At 42.7% G+C, this 21,428-nt stretch overlaps 1 protein-coding gene across 5 annotated transcripts in view; it reads left to right on the plus strand.

Moving 5' to 3' along the window:
* Positions 1 to 21,428, plus strand: part of LOC121276384 (septin-11) — a 100,801-nt gene that overhangs the window by 25,994 nt on the left and 53,379 nt on the right. For 4 of the 5 annotated variants that reach the window (XR_005942649.1, XM_041184726.1, XM_041184737.1 and 1 more), the window contains exon 2: positions 17,156 to 17,276. The exons of the other annotated variant lie outside the window; for it this stretch is intronic. Coding sequence is in view for 2 of the 4 variants with exons in the window: in XM_041184726.1 (XP_041040660.1) it covers positions 17,156 to 17,276 (121 nt within the window). In the remaining 2 variants the exon portion in view is untranslated. The remainder of the gene's footprint in view (positions 1 to 17,155; positions 17,277 to 21,428) is intronic. 5 annotated transcript variants of the gene reach the window in all.

The following is a 21,428-nucleotide window of genomic DNA, read 5'->3' on the forward strand; positions in this document are numbered from 1 at the left end:
TCTGCAATCATAGCCTATTAAGGTAAAGTGATCCTCTTTCATAAATTTGTTAATTTAAATTCAGCTCTTGAGGTCTAATTGGATAAAAGTCTGAAAAGCTCTGCAAAGCATGATTGATGTCCAAGTATTCACGTTTTGGTAAATAATTACAATTGGCGAGACCTTGTTTTTAAAAAAAATTGTCATCCTTGTTTTCAAATCTGTTTATGGCTTCTTCTCTTATCTTTGTAACCTCCTCCAGCTGCACAACCTTCCAAGATATCTGTGGTCCTCTAATTCTTGGGCATTCCCAACTTTAATCACGCATTCTTTCAGCTGTCTAGGCCCAATGTTCCGAACATTTCTCCTTAAATCTCTGCCTCTCTACCTCCTTTAGGACGCTCCTTAAAACATGTCTTTCTGACCAAACATTTGCTCATCTGTATGTATATCTGCCTATTTGGCTCTGTCCCATTTTATTTAATAATTGCTCCTTTGATGTGGAAATCATAGCCCTTTCCAAGCAATCAAAGTCAAACAAGAGAAACCAGTGAATAAGAAATTAAAATGCAAATAGAACAGTGTTGCCTGAGCTTCAAATGCCAATTGCCAGGGGCAAAAGGGTACATGTGAGCCAGCCACAGGTTGGACGTTAATAGATCTAAGTACGGTTAGAACTAGTCCACAACATGTCCAGTAGAATGTCTAGGGTGTTTGTACTGGGTAAGAATTCATACTAAACACAAGGAGAAAATATATTTTTGGAGCCCAAGTACAATAACTATGGATGGCAGGCACATATGCCTGCTGATAGGTGTTTGGCATTTGTGTATTAGTGTGCAGATCTCTCTGGATGTTTTATTATTTTAACAGCACTATATAGGCGTGAGTTGTGATATCTATTTATTTCTGGCTGGCTAAATCTGTACTGATCGCTGATGGCCATTTGCATGTGTACACATGAAAGACTTGTTTCCACTGGTTGAAGGGTCAAATACCAGAGGGCATAGATTTAAGATGATTGGTAGAAGGATTAGAGGGGACACCAGGAAAAACTTTTTTACCCAGAGGGTGGAGAGCGTCTGGAATTCACTGCTCAAGTAGGGTGTTAAGGCTGAAACCCTCAACTCATTAAAAGGTACCTGGATCTGCATCTGAAGTGCTGTAACCTGCAAGGCTACGGACCAGGTGCTGGAAAGTGGGATTAAGATGAGCGGCCAGTTTCCTTTTTCTCTTTTTGGCCAGTGCAGACATGATGGGCCTCTTTTCTGCACCGTAATTTTTTAGTGGAAACATGTAACATGTAACATTTTGTCTGCCTTTGCCTATATTCCTATTGATCCGTCTTTTACCTTGTCGGTATTTTCTTTCGGCTTGGATGAAACTTATGGGACAGCTGGTCATGTGAATAAACTATGGGAATTTGTAAACTTAAACTTAAATTCCTGGTTGTCTAGTTCTTCCTTTGACCTACATAATATATAAACAGTGTAGAAGACTTACATTCCAGAGGACTCTGTAATGGGAAGATTAGAAAGCATTAAATTGGTTTTAGATAATTCTTGCAATTCTTCGTCATGTTGGATTCTACCACCAACTGAATGTATCTTCCAAGTAAGTTTATATTAATTCAACTCTATTTCCTCTATTACTGAAGCCAAAGTTTAACAGCTGTGGCTGATTTGCAATAAAAACTCTGGGTTAAATTACATTGAGCAAACCTTCAGAAAAAGCCAAGGGAAACATCCTCAAAGCTATTGCCTGTCACTTCAGCATCATTTTGGGTTTAATAAATAAATTTTGACCAGTACAGTTTTTCTCCAGTGTCTTTACTTAAATCTCGTTGGCAGCAGTATGTACCATCTACCATTTGCATGTTCAAAAGGCAAAACAGCTTTGTTTCCCACATTGCCCTTCTCTGTACTCATGCCACAGGATCAGTGACATCACTATGTGGTCCAAGAACTGGCATTCGGGTTCCTTTTTATATATTAGTTTGTGAAGGTCCAGGAACTGACATTTGGGTTCCTTTTTATATATTAGTTTGTGAAATTCCAGTAATTGATGTGTGCACATTTTGTGCTGACTTTTTTAATTAATTTGTGGGATGTGGGCATCGCTGGCTAAGCCAGCATTTATTGCTCATCCCTAATTGCCCTTGAGAAGGTGGTGGCAAGCTGCCTTCTTGAACCGCTGCAGCCCATGTGATGTAGGTACACCCACAGCGCTGTTAGGGAGGGAATTCCAGGATTTTGACCCAGTGACAGTGAAGGAATGGCGATATATTTCCAATTCAGGATGGCGAGTGGCTTGGAGGGGAGCTTTCAGGTGGTAGTGTTCCCACCTATCTGCTGCCCTTGGCCCTTGCTGGTCGTGGATTTAGAAGATGCTGTCTAAGAGGTCCTGTTGAGTTTCTACAGTGCATCTTGAAGGTGGTACACATTGCAGCCACTGTGTGTCAGTGGTGGAGGGAGTGAATGTTTGTGGATGGCTGTATTGTGTGTCTGACTGATAATCTTAAATTGGTTGTCAGTGTAATTCTTAGCACACTCAGGATTGTTTAGCAAATGTTGTCCAATGGCGGAATCACATCTAATGTTGGGCACTGTTTTGAGTTTTGAAAGCATGGGCTGGTTAGGTACGGTCAGTAGTTTGCTTGTTGCGAACAACTGAAGGGACGTGCTGTTTAATACAATCCACCAGTTTTTGGGACATGTGGCTTTTGGGAAGCTACATATATTAATCCCACAGGGCCATGTCCTTTGCAGTCAGAAAGAACATGTACGAACATTGCGCCTTTTTCAGCCAAATGAAATAGATGACAGTAAATCCCTGGTTCATAACCCAGGGCAATGCCTTGGCCGATCAGAGTCAATCTGCCTGGCTGGAATTTAAACAAAGCTTGGCAGTTAACGTGCATTCCCCATGGCAATGCCTCTACTAATCAGAATCCATTTGCCAACAATCAGCACTCTTTTCATACAGTATAAATTATTGTTCCCTTTACTATTTGGTATTCTTGTGAATTATCCTGATGAGTGCAAAATGAAAAGCCTCAACAACATGTCTTTTTTCAGCAATGCTCAAGTTTTGTACTACCATATGACTGTTTGAACACAAGAATTAGGAGCAGGAGTGGGTTATCATGTCCCTTGAGCCTGATTGTGGTCTCGGGTGTATAGATGTTGGACAGGGAGTGAATCTGGCTCTGCTTTGGAGCTCAGTGTGGTAGAATAGCCTGGTAATGCTCTTGTTCTCGAGACCAATAATTGTACAATTGCTACTTGGCTAGGTACCAAAATGTGACCTTAAGCAAGTGAAACGGTTCATTCTCTATGTAAGCTTAGACACTGGCAAGCCAAGTGTAATTCTGCTGGCATCCTTGACTTGCACACTTTCACCTGAATCGCAATTAGAGGAAATCTGGCAAATGTTTTTCCTTTTACATTCCCCCTTCTCTCTCCCCCACCCTGCTCAACCTTGTAGGCTGCCATAATGAATTGTAATTTTCTTTTAACCAGTGCTCCAGCTCAGATTTGCTAACTTGATTCCGATCCTTGTAGCCAACTGAGGAAAGTCCAAAGTTTGTTGCCTTTCTTATTCTACTGCAAACTTTGAACCCCTGAATCAAATTGTACATATGTGTAGAGGGAGATGGAGATTGTGAATGATCCTTGGATTATTGGGAGCAGCACTCGGCTCTAACTACAATAGAAATGAGTCTTGAACAAAACCTGCTGTACAAACTCTGAAGTGTCTATAAGCAGATGTTTTTCATAAATTCCTAAATAACGAGAGCAATATTCAAATGAACTTCATGATTAACAGTGATTAACTATATGCTATTAGGAAAAAATGCTCTGCCCACAGCATTCAGAGGCAGTATGTTTTTTATTGCTGTTTGAGTCCACTCGGACAGACGTGACAGAATGTGAATAGGGAAGTGAAAATATTATAGGTGAAATTATTAGGTCAAACTCCAGCACAGCTGTAAAAACATTAGGGGAAAGGACCATGTTAACTCCCTCCACTCTTTAAATTGTACCAGTTTCTCACAGTAAAAATGTGCAGCTAAAATTGAAGGGCTGGAATTGGAACTTGTTCCTTTAAAAGCTTGAAATTCTTGTAAACAACAAACAGTGGCAATTTTTAGAACATCTAGACCCACAGGCCTATCGCTCTTTTTTAAAAAATTTGAAACGTTGAGTTTTTGGAAAATTAACTGTTATACTCCACAAGATTTTTTGTGACATTTATGTTGAACATTGAAACTGTCCAAAAACAACAATTTTTCTGGAATTATAAAATTTATTTCCCCCACCATTTCCTCAAGAACCAGCTTTTGTTCAATTATTGTTTTATTTAAAACCCCTAACTTTTTTCAATTATCTTCTCTAACCCAGCCCACTTTTAAAAAAAAAACTTTTCTTGAGCTGCCATTCTTGAGTTGACAGAATACAACTTGCATAATTAAGTTTTGGGGCAGGATAGTCTGGGCCACAAATATCCTCACTTTTCATTCCCCTGTACAATGTACAAGTTTATTTCCCCCCATTTGAAGGATGCAAACTTGAGTTCAACTGGTATGCAATTGGCCGAACCAAACATTGTCAAACCTGAACAAAAACATAAATACCTGGAAAAACTCAGCAGGTCCGGCAGCATTGGCGGAGAAGAACAAAGTTGATGTTTCGAGTCCTCATGACCCTTTAACAGAACTAAGTAAAAATAAGAGAGAGTTAAAAAAAAGCTGGTTTAAGATGGTGGGTTAGGGGAGAAGTGGGGGGGAGGGGGGTGGTTGTAGGGACAAGCAAGCAGTGATAGGAGCAGATAACCAAAAGATGTCACAGACAAAAGAACAAAGAGGTGTTGAAGGTGGTGATATTATCTAAAAGAATGTGCTAGTTAAGAATGGATAGCAGGACACGCAAGGTACAGATAGCTCTAGTGGGGGTGGGGTGAAATAAGACTAAAAGGGCATAAAAGGTATAGATTTAAAAATAATGGAAATAGGTGGGAAAAGAAAAATCTATATAACTTATTGGAAAAAACAAAAGGGAGGGGGAAGAAACGGAAAGGGGGTGGGGATGGAGGAGGGAGTTCCAGATCTAAAGTTGTTGAACTCAGTATTCAGTCTGGAAGGCTGTATAGTGCCTAGTCGGAAGATGAGGTGCTGTTCCTCCAGTTTGCGTTGAGCTTCACTGAAACAATGCAGCAAGCCAAGGATAGACATGTGGGCAAGCGAGCAGGGTGGAGTGTTAAAATGGCAAGGTCTGGGTCATTTTTGCGGACAGACCGAAGGTGTTCTGCAAAGCGGTCGCCCAGTCTGCGTTTGGTCTCTCCATTGTAGAGGAGACCGCATTGGGAGCAACGAATACAGTAGACTAAGTTGGGGAAAATGCAAGTGAAATGCTGCTTCACTTGAAAGGAGTGTTTGGGCCCTTGGATGGTGAGGAGAGAGGAAGTGAAGGGGCAGGTGTTGCATCTTTTGCGTGGGCATGGGGAGGTGCCGTAGTGGGGGTTGAGGAGTAGGGGGTGATGGAGGAGTGGACCAGGGTGTCACGGAAGGAATGATCCCTACGGAATGCCGCCATGGGGGGGGTGAAGGGAAGATGTGTTTGGTGGTGGCATCATGCTAGAGTTGGTGGAAATGGCGGAGGATGATCCTTTGAATGCGGAGGCTTGTGGGGTGATAAGTAAGGACAAGGGGGACCCTATCATGTTTCTGAGAGGGAGGAGAAGGCATGAGGGCGGATGCGCGGGAGATGGGCCAGACACGGTTGAGGGCCCTGTCAACGACCGTGGGTGGAAAACATCAGTTAAGGAAGAAGGAGGACATGTTAGAGGAACTGTTTTTGAAGGTAGCATCATCAGAACAGATGCGACGGAGGCGAAGGAACTGAGAGAATGGGATGGAGTCCTTACAGGAAGCGGGTTGTGAGGAGCTATAGTTGAGGTAGTTGTGGGAGTCGGTAGGCTTGGAATGGATATTGGTGGACAGTCTATCACCAGAAATTGAGACAGAGAGGTCAAGGAAGGGAAGGGAAGTGTCAGAGATGGACCATGTGAAAATGATGGAGGGGTGGAGATTGGAAGCAAAATTAATTAATTTTTCCAGGTCCCAACGAGAGCATGAAGCAGCACCGAAGTAATCATCAATGTACTGGAGAAAGAGTTGTGGGAGGGGTCCGGAGTAGGACTGGAACAAGGAATGTTCCACATACCCCATAAAGAGACAGGCATAGCTGGGGCCCATGCGGGTACGCAATGCCACATCTTTTATTTGGAGGAAGTGAGAGGAGTTGAAGGAGAAATTGTTCAGTGTGAGAACAAGTTCAGCCAGACGGAGGAGAGTAGTGGTGGATGGGGATTGTTCGGGCCTTTGTTCGAGGAAGAAGCTGAGAGCCCTCAGACCATCCCGGTGGGGGATGGAGGTGTAGAGGGATTGGACGTCCATGGTGAAGAGGAAGCGGTTGGGGCCAGGGAACAGGAAATTGTTGATGTGACGTAAGGTGTCAGAGGAATCACGGATGTAGGTGGGAAGGGACTGGACAAGGGGAGAGAGAAGGGAGTCAAGATAACGAGAAATGAGTTCCATGGGGCAGAAACAGGCTGACACGATCGGTCTGCCGGGACAGTCCTGTTTGTGGATTTTGGGTAGGAGGTAGAAGCGGGCTGTGCGAGGTTGGGCGACTATCAGGTTGGAAGCTGTGGGAGAAAGATCTCCAGAGGAGATGAGGTTAGTGACAGTCCTGGAAACAATGGCTTGATGTTCAGTGGTGGGGTCATGGTCCAGGGAGAGGTAGGAGGAAGTGTCTGCGAGTTGACGCCCAGCCTCCGAGAGGTAAAGGTCAGTGCGCCAAATAACAACAGCACCGCCCTTGTCAGCGGGTTTGATGACAATGTTAGGGTTGGACCTGAGAGAATGGAGTCCAGTAAGTTCAGAGAGAGACAGATTAGAATGGATGAGAGGAGCAGAGAAATTGAGACGACTAATGTCACGCCAGCAGTTCTCAATGAAAAGATCAAGAGAAGGTAAGAATCCCGAGGGAGGGAAAATATTGGAGGTGGGTAAAAGGATCCGTTGAACGGGGAGAGGACTCCTGCCCAAAGAAGTGAGCACGGAGACGAAGGCGGCGGAAGAAGAGTTCAGCATCATGCCGAGCCTGAAATTCATTGAGATGAGGGCATAAGGGTATGAAACTAAGTCCTTTGCTGAGCACTGAACGCTCAGCATCGGCGAGGGGAAGGTCAGGCGGTATAGTGAATACACGGCCGGGGCTGGGATTGGAAGATGGGGTGGGCACTGAGGGACAGGCGGGGGAGGAGGGTCCTAGATGGGTGTTGGTGTCGATGAGTTGTTGGAGCTCGCGTTCCTTAGCACTTGAGAGAAAGAGAAAAAGTTTCTAGTTGAGGCATCGGATGAGACGAAGAATAAAATGAAACTGGGGGCTTGCGCAGTTTGGAAAAAGGGTGCGGCGGTGCTGCTGGAGGGAGAGGTCGAGTGTGTTCATATGGCGGCGCATGGCACTGAGTGTGGATTTCAGAATGTGACGGGAACAGCAGTCCGAGAAACGTTTTATGTCCCGGAGATACCTGTAATCCTGGGTGGATTCGAAGCATGAGGGATGGAATTTCAGTTGAAATCCACGTGGGGTAAGTCGGAGACGGAGACAGTCACTGAGAAAGGAAATATGGCCGTGAAAGCGGGTTTTAGTAAACACCTTGTCAAACACCAGGAGAGAAATGGAAAGCAATGAAGGTGAACAAGGCAAGAGAGAAATTTGAAAATCCTGACGGAGAGTAGAACAAAACTTCTTCAAGGTAGGCATTTCTTGAAGAGAAGTGGCTGTCAATTGTCAGACCTGACTTGTTTAGAGCCTTTCAGCCTGACCTGACAACACTGGTTCTCTCAAGAGCAACTCTGATAATCCCATTCCTAGCCCTTACTCGTAGCCTTGCAAATCTTTTCTTTTCAGATAATTATCCAGTTCACTTTGAAAGCCACGATTGAATCTGCTTCCTCCATAATCTCAGGCAGTACAGTCCAGCTCCTAACCACTTGCTGCATAAAATAAAGTTATTCCTCGTGCCACTTCTGTTTCTCTCTGATTTGTTATTGTACTGATATCCTCAAGTTTACTGCTGATGGGATGGAGGGAGTAATATGGGTCTGTAGTTGCCTTTGCCTGTTTTGCTGCTCATTAGCCTGTTTCTAATCTATTGATTTAAGAACCTAAGAAATAGGAACAGGAGTAGATCATTCTTGAGCTTGCTCCGTCATTCAACAAGATCATGGCTGATCTCCATAGTTTCCAGTGATTCCCTCCTAATAATGGTCAATGCCTTGTGCATCCCACACCCCCTTATCCCATAATTGTTGGCAGATTCTTAACTGCCTGGGTCCTCCTCTTTGTAGTTCCCTCCCTAAAAGTCTCTGCTGCTTCATCTCTTTACAGCTTCTGAAATAAACCACTTCAAAATATGTCTCTTCAGCCAAGCTTTTGGTCACATCCCCTAATCTCTCCTTCCCTAATTTAGTCTTTGTTTTCTGTGTGGCTTTTGACGAAGCATCCAGACTGGCTTTCTTAACACAAATGAAAGTTGTTCTCGGTGCCGCCTTTCCAGAAAGCTCTGGCATTATTTTAAATTTTTCCTTGTTTTTTTCTCTTGCTGCCCCCTTTTTAAAAAAAACCATGAGTAGACAAGGATAATAAATTAGAAAGTGGAATTTACAGCGTTGCTCATCACATGTAGTACAATAATGTGGAGCAGGCCCATGTCCATGAAGGCTCTTTGTTGGGGACTGCGGACACCCCACCCAGTTGCACTGCTGGAATCTGAGAGCTGCTGGTCATTTGATTGGCTGGCAGCTCTCTGAGATGGGACTTGCTTCCAGATGGGGACAATTAATGGCCCAGTGGCTGTTAAATCGCTGTGGGCTTTCCCAGCCAAGCGGAGGTGAGCTTGCTCCCAACTTTTCAGCTGGGTTGTGCGTCTATTACCTATGTGTAAAATTCCAGCTATGCTTTTTGTAATGCTTTTTGGATGAAGTATCAGGAACTTCAGTCACTTTTGGAGCTTAGTGAAAGACAGTATCTTCAAGAGGAAGAAAGAGTGATTTGGGGCAGAGAGAGTGGAATTTCTGATACTGTCTGAAATTTGAGTTCACAGTGTTTTAAGTATGAGACTGTCTCTGTGAGGTAGATAGAGTTCAACTCTAGTGATTTCACACTTCAGTTGCAAACTGTAGTATAACTGAAGCTAGGATTAAACTGCAACACATGAAAGCATGTATGTAGTTTAACTGGAAGCAAGGAACTTGTTTTGAACAGTAATAACAATTGGTACTTGACTTCATAATGAAACATAAAATGTAATATAAGAACATAAGAAAAAGGAGGCCATTCAGCCCTTTGAGCCCGCTCTGCCATTCAGTGAGATCATGGCTGATCTTCAACTTCAGCCACCATTTTCCTGCACAATCCCTGTATCCCTTGATGTTTTTAATTTGTAGAAATCTATCAGTCTCAGTCTTGCGCATACTCAACAACTGAGCCTCCACAGCCTCTGTGGCAGAGAATTCCAAAGATTCACCACCCTCTGAGTGAAGAAATTTCTCCTTAATGCCATCCAAATCCTTGTACATTGTGAATGCAAATATTTTATGAAACATTGCAGTTCCACATTGAAAAAGAATACTTTCTTTTGCTTTTCAGGTGAATTAATATTCCGTCATAGAATTTCCCTGTAACATTCATTTTGGAAATAAACTCAATGTAAACTTGGTAATTTATTTGAATTTGATTTGGTGTTTGTGTTTCTTTTTGCTTACAGCACAAATCAAAAGTCTCATTCAGTTTTTTGAGAGGTACTGGAAAGGCTCTTGGAAAAATCCTGCTTTTTTTTTTGTTGGAAGCCTTTGAGGATTTAGAGTTTGGCAGTAAAATATGCAACATAAAATATGCAACATGTGTGACCATTCTGTTTGGCTCTGCTCGGATTCCTCCAGGCTTGTTTGTCACATCAGGGTCGTTAAAGTGAAGTTTGCATGACACTGTGGTATGCACATCTGGTCTTTATTAACTTTGCTGATGTTCCTTACTTGCATCCCAAACAATGCTGTGTTGGCATGTGGTGATTTGAAACAGTTATCTAGTGTTAATTGGTTTAGTTTTTATAAGTGTCTGCTGAACTTGCATCCATCCTTTTGATTTTAGTTTAAGGGCATGATGTCATCTAAATTTTTCCTTTCCTGTTCTTCTGGTTTTCCCAGATCATGCATCTCCTGCAAAGAAAGAGATGTGACATTCTTCCCAGGCCTCTGCCTATTGCCAAGGGTGGCTAATTTTTTTATTTGTATGCTACATAGATATGTATCATGGAGACCCAGGGGCCATGTATAAACGCTCCTGTTAATTTTGCTTGTATTTCAAGTTGTTGCGACTGAGCTTGTGGACCAGTGAGACTTCAAGCCTTTTCAAATTTCCAGGCCTATGAAGTTCAAATAGCATAGCAAGTAAGAAAAGCACAAATAGAATTCTATTTCCTGAGCGATAAGGACCAGGTGGCCAGGACTTGGATCTTCTTGTGGTGAAGAGCCTTGCTAAGTTATCTTTTCATAGGTGTATACACCTTGTGGTAGTCCCCAGCTCTTTTTCACACATAAACCTAGATGGTGAATATCAGCAAAGCTGTTCAATAGAGTGAGGGCATTGCAACCAACTCCAGTCTTGATAAAAACAAAAAAACTGCGGATGCTGGAAATCCAAAACAAAAACAGAATTACCTGGAAAAACTCAGCAGGTCTGGCAGCATCGGCAGAGAAGAAAAGAATTGACGTTTCGAGTCCTCATGACCCTTCGACAGAACTTAGTTCTGTCGAAGGGTCATGAGAACTCGAAACGTCAACTCTTTTCTTCTCTACCGATGCTGCCAGACCTGCTGAGTTTTTCCAGGTAATTCTGTTCCAGTCTTGACCTCAATCTGATGTCCAAACAGTTGCACTTTTAGCTAGTTAGCAGTCAGGAGCATTGACCATATTTGTACCCCTCTCTTCCCACCAGGGCTTCTTGATAGCAGTCTGGAGCATTGGCCATTTAAAAAAAAAAATGCTATTTGTTCTTGGAATGTGGGTGGCACTATTTATTGCCCATCTCTAGTTAATGGTTTGGCATGTCATATTGGTCAAACTGGTTAAAAGATACTTTCACTGAAGGATATTAGTGATTCAGTTGGGTTTGCATGACAGTTTGGCAGCTTTCATGGTCAGTTCTTATGGAGTTAGCTCAAAAATTACCAAATTCATTGCATTCTGTTTCAGTAGTGGGAATTAAACTTGTGACCTCTGCTTGCTTTCCCAGTTCAATAATTGGATCACCACCCCCAATCCCACAGGGATGCTGGATTACAGTCAGAAGTATTGACTCTGATTCCTTCTCTCCCCTCATGGTAATTGAGGCCCATTGTAGTGCCCCCACCATCACACAAGTTAGAATAACTTACTCAGGAGGTAGTAGGGAATAATCAAGGTCCATCTTAGCCTGTGTGACTTAGCTATTTACCAGATACATTTACTGAACAATTGGTAAGCTTTTTGTTTTTGGCTTATAAAGTTTAAATTTGAAATGACGCATCACAGAGTTAAAGGATGTGCCCACTAATAACAATGGAATGTGAAAGTTTGAACCTTTTCTCTTTACAGCAAGAATTTTTCGATTTCTATTTGAATTTTATGCTGAGTGGCTTTGTAGTGTGATGGCAGTCGCTGAATTGTAAATATTTCATTGGTGGTGACTTGATACCTAATAGAGGCAGCTGCCCAATAAATATTTGACATGTCTTCCTTCTTCCTTAACCGAGATTTCCCACCCACGGTTGTTGACAGGGCTCTCAACCATGTCCGGCCCATCTCCCACGTCTCTACCCTCACACCTTCCTCTCCCTCACAGAACCATGATAGGGTCCCCCTTGTCCTCGCTTTTCATCCCACCAGCCTTGGCATTCAAAGGATCATCCTCTGCCATTTCCACCAATTTCAGCATGACGCCACCTCCAAACAAATCTTCCCTTCACCCCCCACGCACCCCCAACCCCGGTCAGCATTCCATAAGGACCGTTCTCTCTGGTACACCTTGGTCCACTCCTCCATCAGCCCCAGCACTTCAATCCCCTTCCACAGCATCTTCCCATGCAATCGCAGAAGGTGCAACACCTGCCCCTTTACTTCCCCCCTCCTCACCATCCAAGGGCCCAAATACACCTTTCAAGTGAAGCAGCACTTCACTTGCACTTCCCTCAATTTGGTCACTCCATTTGCCGCTCCCAATGCGGTCTCCTCTACATTGGAGAGACCAAACGCAGACTGGGTGACCGCTTTGTGGAACACCTTCGGCCTGTCCACAAGCATGACCCAGACCTTCCTGTCGCTTGCCATTTCAACACCCCATACTGCTCTCATGCCCACATGTCCGTCCTTGGCCTGCTGCAACGTTCCAATGAAGCTCAATGCAAACTGGAGAAACAGCACCTCATCTCCTGATTAGGCACTTTACAGCCTTCCGGATTTAACATGGAGTTCAACAACTTCAGACTATGAACGGTCTCCTCTATTCCCACTCCTTTTTGATCCCCTCCCTTTTTCTATATTCATTTTTTTTTCTCCACTTAATTTCATTATTATTTTTAAATTTTATTTCAATTTTTATTCATTGTTTTATCCCCAGCTTTTAGCCTTTTCAATCTTTTTCCCCACCACCGTCCCCTCCCCCCACCCCACCCCGACTAGGGCCATCTGTCACTTTCCAGAGTCCTTACCCTGGTCCAGCCATTATCACATCCTACTTTCTACTCTTTCCAGCATTTTTTGTTTTTGTTTCAGATTTCCAGCATCCCCAGTATTTTGCCTTTACCTTGCCCAATAAATATGTTCGGTAAGTTTTGATGGTTCATGTTGATTAGTGCCAAAAACCGATTTACTGACTAACTTTACGCGGAAGAACGAGTTCTGTCCAAAAAAAAATGGCCGAGTTAGCCAGCTATCTAAGAACTGAATGGGTCCAGCTTTTAACTTTTTTTTTTACCCCTAATTTCTTGGACCTGTCATTTACTTCAGTTGAGGGTGGTTCCATGGAAAGCTGGTTATCCCCTCACCCCTCGCCCCTCGCACAGAGTCAATCTTTCTGTTGTCCACAAGTAGTTTTTATTTTTTGCATAATCACTATCCAGTGACCCAAGTGTGGGAACCCTAACTTCATCCTCTTCCTCCACCCTCCCTTCCTTCCCCAGAGAAGCTGAGGCTCATTGGAGTGTTTCTGCTTGTACTCTGCAAGTCTTGGGCATTTGGTACTACCCTCTCCAAGTATGGATTTTTGCACATCTAGCTACAAACCAAGCATTTCTCTGGCTCGAGTCAGGCTGTCAGGAAGTAGAGGAGTCATACAGACTCGAAATGTTAACTCTGTTTCTGTCTCCACAGATGCTACCAGACCTGCTGAGCTTTTCCAGCACTTTTTGTTTTTATTCCCCCTTAGTTCTAGTCTGTCCTATAAGGAGAATCATCCTTTTGGCATCCAGCCTGTCAAGTCGACTCAAAAATTATTTACTGCCTGATAGACCAAAGGATACAGATTCAATAGTAGCCTTGAAAAGGGAAGTGGATAAATACTTGAAGGAAGAAAAACAATTACAGGAATATGGGGAATGATTGATGGATTGGGATTAACTGGATTGCACTTTGAAAAAGCTGACACAGATGAGCTGACTGGCCTCATTCTGAGCTATATGATTGTATGATTCCTCCATTTTCTTTATCTCACCACTCCTTCCCCAACATAAGAGGGAGAATTCATTTGGGTGAGCAGTGCTATGCAGACTACATTAATTCCTTGAGGGCAGATAGCTCCATGTTCGGCAATAATATCAATGAGGAACACCGCATGGATAGTGGCCCGTGTGTTGTCTGCCCCTGAGGAACCGACGGAACTCTGTGGAACCCTTTCTCCCAGCATGTCTGCATACGACAAAGTTGAATGCCCCTCTGTGAGCTCCATCACTGGAAGCGGTTTATTCCTTGCATAAACATTTGTATTCTGTTCCAATAAACACATCAAGGACATTTGTTCTGAGGTAGAAGGGCCCCACCTGAATTGTTGGTCTATCTTTCTTTTTGTTTCATGTACTGACAAATCTGTGTATTTGCAACATTTTATTTCTTTCTCTCAAACATTTGTAGTCAGATGTATGTTGTCTTGAGAGCAATTGGGAGGCTTTACAAAGGGCAATAACCAAATGCAGCAAGATTGGACAATATCCAGTCTTGAGCTGACAAGTGGCAAGTAACATTTACAAGTGCCAGGCAATGATCATCTCCAACAAGGGAGAATCTAACCATTGCCCCTTGGCATTCAATGGCATGACCATTGCTGAATGCCCCGCTATCAACATCCTGGGGATTACCAATGACCAGAAATTGAACAGGACTAGCCATATAAATACTGTGGCTACAAGAGCAGGTTAGAGGCTAGGAATCCTGCAGCAATTAACTCACCTCCTGACCCCCCAAATCATGTCCACCATCTACAAGGCACAAGTCAGGAATGTGATGGAATACTCTCCACTTGTCTGGGGATAAATGCAACAACACTCAAGAAGCTTGACACCATCCAGGACAAAACAGTCCGCTTGATTGGCACCCCTTCCACAAACATTCACACTGTCCACCACCCAACGCACAGTAGCAATAGTGTGTACCATCTACAAGATGAACTGCAGAAACTCACCAAGATCTCTTAGCCAGCACCGTCCAAACCCATGACCACAATCATCCAGAAGGACAAAGGCAACAAATATGTGGGAACACCACCATCTGGAAGTTCCCCTCCAAACCACTTGCCATCCTGACTTGGAAATATATCACTGTTCCTTCACTGTCACCGGGTCAAAATCCTGGAACTCCCTCCCTAACAGCACTGTGAGTGTACCTACACCACACAGACTTCAACGGTTCAAGAAGGCAGCTCCCCACCACCTTCTCAAGGGCAATTAGGGATGGGTAATAAATGCTGGCCTAGCCAGCAATGTCCATGTCCTGTAGTTGAATAAATAAAATTTCAGAGTAAGTGACCCTGTCAATACATAGTTTAGTTAATTCTCCTAAAGGGATGAGATTAATCATATCACAACATATCACGAGTCAAATTTATGAATATTTTACTTGATTGAAGACGAAAAGAGCAGTTGCTCTGAGTAAAGACTGCTGAATGATGAACATATAAGCCAAGCTTAGCAATTTTACCCTATAAATTGTGGCTATAAATTTTAAGCAAAATGAAGTACATCTGTGTCATACAAATAGCAACCAGTTTACCAAGAAATGTTAATTTTGAATCAAGATTTTCTGTAGATTAAATATGAAATGAGCAATTTGGAGAAATGTTTTTATAGTATTTAATCATTCTACAACTGAAAGCAGTATACAGCAGATTTTTTTCAAATCCCAACCTCCAAAACCCTTTCTCCTCCTGTAGGCTTGCCTCTGGTACCATGTCTAAATGGGCAATCCAGAGTGCCACAACACTCATTACTACAATCTGTGTAAGGAACTAACAGCATATCGATTTGCAGCGCAGAGTGTGATCTGAGGAATGAATTCAAAAAAAAATCTAGCATTTGAATCTAAAAGTGTAATTATTTCAATCTTCTGGGAACTTCGAGCTTCTCTAACAGCTGGGATGGATCCCGCCCTCCCCTAACCCACATGTAACACGGTTATCAGCAGGTGTTGCAGGATAGTGATCAAGCATTGCAACCCTAGATCATTTTGTTATTGTAGATAGCCTTGATAAAGTAATTGTATTTGGTATACAAGTAATTCACAATGGAAGTGTTAGCATGTAGTAATACTGTTTTATGATTGTATTATAAATTATGGTAAATAGGGGTGTTGCACAATAAAAAATGGAAATTGAATTGATTACATATGAAGCTTGTAGGGATCACATCCATTGTTGGGAGTTGATTGTCCTTCAAAGGATGCTATGAGTTCAGTATTTCCAAACTCCATCCCTTGTGGCACTGCACACCAGGAGATGAGATCAAGGGCAGTATTCAGGCCAAGTGAGGTTAGAGGCTGAGGTAGACCAGGGGTTTGGGCCCTGAACTTCATTGTGAGGGGTGCCAACTCATGAAGTGGGCACTAAAGTTGTGCTTGAAGGAGTGAATTCCATGCGCAGCATTTGTGAATGAGAGCTGTGGTGATGGTGGGGGGGAGAGAAAGGATTTTAACTTGGTCGGTATGTCTTGCTTACTTTTCTAAAAGAAGGCAGCACGTTATTTAGCTTGTGGGCGGATGCTGCAGGAAGGAGCATCTACAGTAGAGATATCCAGTGGCTAGTATGTTCAAGTTCAGAAGGATTCACCAAAAAAATTATCTTAGAGATGCACAAGTTGATGTAACTAATGTTGCAAGGACATGTAGGTGAGATCTGGTATTCTTTCTCCCAAAAGTCTGTGGCAGTGGAAAAATTGGAGCTTTTAAGACTGCAAATGTTTTTTTGATTATTACTGGATATAGAGGAAAGATGGAGAAGAGGTACCAATCAGCCATGATCTAATTGAATGGCACAACAGACTCCAGGGGTTGAATGGCCCACTCGGGTGTCTATATCTGAGCTGGCAATTGGCCATTTACAACACCATGGACATGCACAATGGTATTGTAGGTATGTGTTGAGAGCTTTGCAATTTTTCATTCCATAGTTAGAATATGACATAGAGATTTTTAATACATTTTGAAATAGAACCTTCTGACTCTCTATTGCATGTTAAATTTGCCAATTGATTTTGTAGAAAAGGATAGAGGTTAATGTATGTATTGAAGCACAATCTTAGTACCCATATGTTAATTAAATTTTGGATCAGGAAAAATACATTATCTGTTTGTAAATCAGTACATTTGCTGGATGCCCACATTAAACTGCACCGTTTTAGATTATGGCTCAAGATCTCACTTGCTGAAAGGTTTGCTAGGTACATCTTCACATCACTTCCGGAGGTGAAGCACAAGTGAGTGGTGTCTATAGTATGAGAAGCAGCACTAAGGGCTTATATAATTGGGTAATTAGCATTGGCTTTTTATGGAAACTACTTTTGTGACTGTTCTCTCTTCCTTTTACAGTCACAGAGTGAAGACTTAAGAAATTTGAATCTTGCTGGCCATGTTGGATTTGACAGCCTTCCAGATCAGCTAGTCAACAAATCAACAACACAAGGATTTTGCTTTAACATTCTTTGTGTAGGTGAGTAAAATGTGAAAGCACTAAATAAGAAACTTTGATTTACATAGAGCTTTTCATTCCCCTAAATATCAAATGCATTAAACGCCCACTTGATGTTTCAGCGTTATTGGTTGAAGGATGAATGTGGTCCATGCGCTAGGAAAACTCTTCATCCGCTATGACTGTTTTTGGGACTCCTTATGTCAACTTAAGCTGGCAGACATGACCTTGGGTTAACATCTTATCAAAAAGACAGCACAATGACAATACAACACCCTATTAGTTACCATACTGAAGTGTCAGCCTTGATGGAAAGTGGTTGGATATAGAACCCTCAGGTTTGGAAAGCAGGATTACCATTGTATCTATATAAAAACAAAAAAACTGCAGATGCTGGAAATCCAAAACAAAAACAGAATTACCTGGAAAAACTCAGCAGGTCTGGCAGCATCGGTGGAGAAGAAAAGAGTTGACGTTTCAAGTCCTCATGACCCTTCAACAAAACTAGGTGAATCCAAGGAAGGGATGAAATATAAGCTGGTTTAAGTTATGTGTGTGTGGGGGGGGGGGGTGGGGTTTGGGTCGGGGGAGAGAAGTGGAGGGGGGTGGTGTGGTTGTGGGGACAAACAAGCAGTGATAGAAGCCGATCATCAAAAGATGTCACAGACAACAGAACAAAAGAAAACATAGGTGTTGAAGTTGGTGATATTATCTAAACGAATGTGCTAATTAAGAATGGATGGTAGGGCACTCAAGGTATAGCTCTAGTGGGGGTGGGGGGAGCATAAAAGATTTAAAAATATTTAAAAATAATGGAAATAGGTGGGAAAAGAAAAATCTATATAATTTATTGGAAAAAACAAAAGGAAGGGGGAAGAAACAGAAAGGGGGTGGGGATGGAGGAGGGAGCTCAAGACCTAAAGTTGTTGAATTCAATATTCAGTCCGGAAGGCTGTAAAGTGCCTAGTCGGAAGATGAGGTGTTGTTCCTCCAGTTTGCGTTGGGCTTCACTGGAACAATGCAGCAAGCCAAAGACAGACATGTGGGCAAGAGAGCAAGGTGGAGTGTTAAAATGGTAAGCGACAGGGAGGTTTGGGTCATTCTTATGGACAGACCGCAGGTGTTCTGCAAAGCGGTCGCCCAGTTTACGTTTGGTCTCTCCAATGTAGAGGAGACCACATTGGGAGCAACGAATGCAGTAGACTAAGTTGGGGGAAATGCAAGTGAAATGCTGCTTCACTTGAAAGGAGCGTTTGGGCCCTTGGACATTGAGGAGAGAGGAAGTGAAGGGGCAGGTGTTACATCTTTTGCGTGGGCATGAGGTGGTGCCATAGGAGGGGGTTGAGGAGAAGATACCATTAGCTACCATTATATCTAACAGGACATTCTGTTACAGAAACAGAAAATGCTGGAAAAGCCCAGCAGGTCTAACAGCATTTGTGGAGAGAAAGACAGAGTTAACATTTCAAGTCTGTATGATTCTTCTTCAGAGCAGACTTGAAACATTAACTCTGTTTTTCTATCCACAGATACTGTTAGACATGCTGAGCTTTACCAGCATTTTCTGTTTTTGTTTCAGATTTCCAGCATCCGCAGTATTTTACTTTCAACATTCTGTTACAGAGTGTGCAGTTAGGTGTTAGTAGTGTATACCTGAATAATGAATATGAAGTTGAAAGGTGAGGTAAATCAAATGAGGCAATTGCAGGTAACTACTTAATAGGCCCAAATCTATGTTCCATTGAGGAGCAGCACTCACATGAACAGTACACAGGAAGTCACAGGTGTTGGGTATTAGTGATTTTACTACAGTGCACTCTCTGTGATCACCTCTCCCCTCTGGGCCACAGAGTCAGACATAACATTTACAGTACTTGTTACTGGATGGTTTAATTTATTTCTCTTATTCATCCCTGAAATCTGAAATGTCGATATAAAAACCACACTTTGAGAGTCCCTTTATGTTCCTCAGCTAACTCAGTGAACTGTTTTGGACTGGTTACAAGATTATTGCCCTCACAGTCTACCAAGTTTTTAGCAAAAAGGCAGGTAGGATGGAAGTAAAGGAGTTTGTGGAATAATTCCAAAACTGTTCAGGCACCAAATGCTGGGATGCAGCCTTGTTCCAGAGAGGTCTCCTTGGCTAGTGCATAAACATCTCTACCTGATGAGTCTGTAAACTGTAACTGTTTCATTGTGGATTTTTTTTGGGGGGGGGGGGGGGGTTTGTGTGTGTGTGTAAAAGCAATTCATGGTTGTAAAGTGCTTTTTAGACATTCTGGGGACATGAAAGATGCTAAACAACTGCAAGTTATTTTTTTACTTTCTTGTATCTCATTTCTTCACTGAAAGGGATGTGAATCTTTGGAATTCTCTACCCCAGCGAGCTGTGGATGTTCAGTCACTGAGTATATTCAAGACGGAGGCTGATAGATTTTTGGGTATTAAGGGATATGGGGATTGTGTGGGCAGGTGGAGTTGAAATAGTAGATCAACCATGATCTTGTTGAATGATGGAACATGCTTGAAGGTCCAAATGGCCTAGTCCAGCTCCTAATTATTGTATAACCATTGGTGAAGTAACGTCTTAAGCCTAATCATCTACAATTGCTTCATCAGTGATGGTGGATAGGTTTTGTTAGATAAGGGATATGGAGAAAAAAAAAGAAAATAAGAGTTGAGATCTATATCAGCCATGATCTAATAGAACGGTGGGACAGGTTCCAGGGCTGAGCGGTCTACTCCTGTTCCTATGTTCCTGTGTTGCCTCAGTAGAATCGTCAGTGAGGCGCCCAATACTGACTTTATGATAATATTCAAATATGTTCACAACTCCTCCAATAATGTAGCAGCCTATGCTAGCCTGTAAAAAAAAAAAATCTGGGGCAATATCATGACATGCGCTGACAAATGGGAAGCATTGTTTGCACGATGTAAGTGCCAAGGAATGACCAGCTGGAATGGAACTATGCCCAATCATTGCTTCATTAAGAATGCTGTGTCACATGTGACCTGACAACAGCCTGGACTGTATTTCGAGCTCTCAATCACCTTATCTTGCAGAACAATGATCCCTTCTCAAATCTGTTCTTAGCAACTAATGCTTCCATGTGTGCACTGGCATTCAGAAGAACAAGGACACCTGTCCTGGTATCCTTGTTAACATTTACACTAGTGATCATCTGAAACAGAGTCCGGCAAGTTCATTTGTGCTGATGACACTGCTTTGGGGACACACATCACTAATCTGGCTGCCACTGAGGAGGCTCTAACCAGTGGCTTGCAGAGGCTCTGACCAGTGGTTTGCAGAGGATGAATTCTTATTTCAACAATGGCGACTTGGGCCAAACCTACAAAAGATCATCACTTTGACTTTCCACCTCAAAACCCATCAAGCAAACCTACCTCTTGAATGTCTCTTTTTGTGGAGCTGAGGTAAACCAGACCAAAATTCCTCCTATTTAGAAATTGTTCTTGATCACATCCTGTAATACAGGCAGCGCCTCAGAACCTTGGGGAGAAATTAAAGAGTAAATCAACCTGATCCAGAAATTTGCTGGATCTACACTCAAAATCCCTACGACATCACTTCCCTCGTCTCAAATCTAGAAGCTGCTTTGGACCGTCGCTGATCTTCCCTGAGCCTTGTTGACTAATGGTGTAAGATTTGGGAGAACTACGAGAAATTGATTGCTTATCGAAGACCCCGCAGTACAACCTGAAGGATCAAACTTCCTGCACCAACAGCGGCCAACCATGCACCAGTTCTGAACCAGCCATGGTAGATGCTGCCGTCTTCTCCACAGATGGAGAATAATGGAATGCTCATCATGTGACTGCGGAGCTCCAAATCACACCCTGATGCACATCATCAAACACTGCCCTCAGAAGAAATTTGTAGGCAATCTACAAGATATGGACACATGACAAATGAAATTTAATGCAAAAAGCGATACATTTTGGTAAGAAGGAGGAGGGGCAGGTTGAGAAACTGTCTAAAAAGGTATACATCCTGACCTTTGTAAATAGAGGGATGAGTCCAAAAGCAAGGAAGTTATGGTGAACCTTAAAACACTGGTTCAGCCTCACCTGAAGTATCGTGCCCAATTCTGGACACCACATTTTCTGAAGGATGTGAAGCGAGTGCAGAAAAGATTTACTAGAATTGTTCCA

This window comes from Carcharodon carcharias, chromosome 1, assembly GCF_017639515.1.
Source record: "Carcharodon carcharias isolate sCarCar2 chromosome 1, sCarCar2.pri, whole genome shotgun sequence".
NCBI classification, from domain to species: Eukaryota; Metazoa; Chordata; class Chondrichthyes; order Lamniformes; family Lamnidae; genus Carcharodon; species Carcharodon carcharias.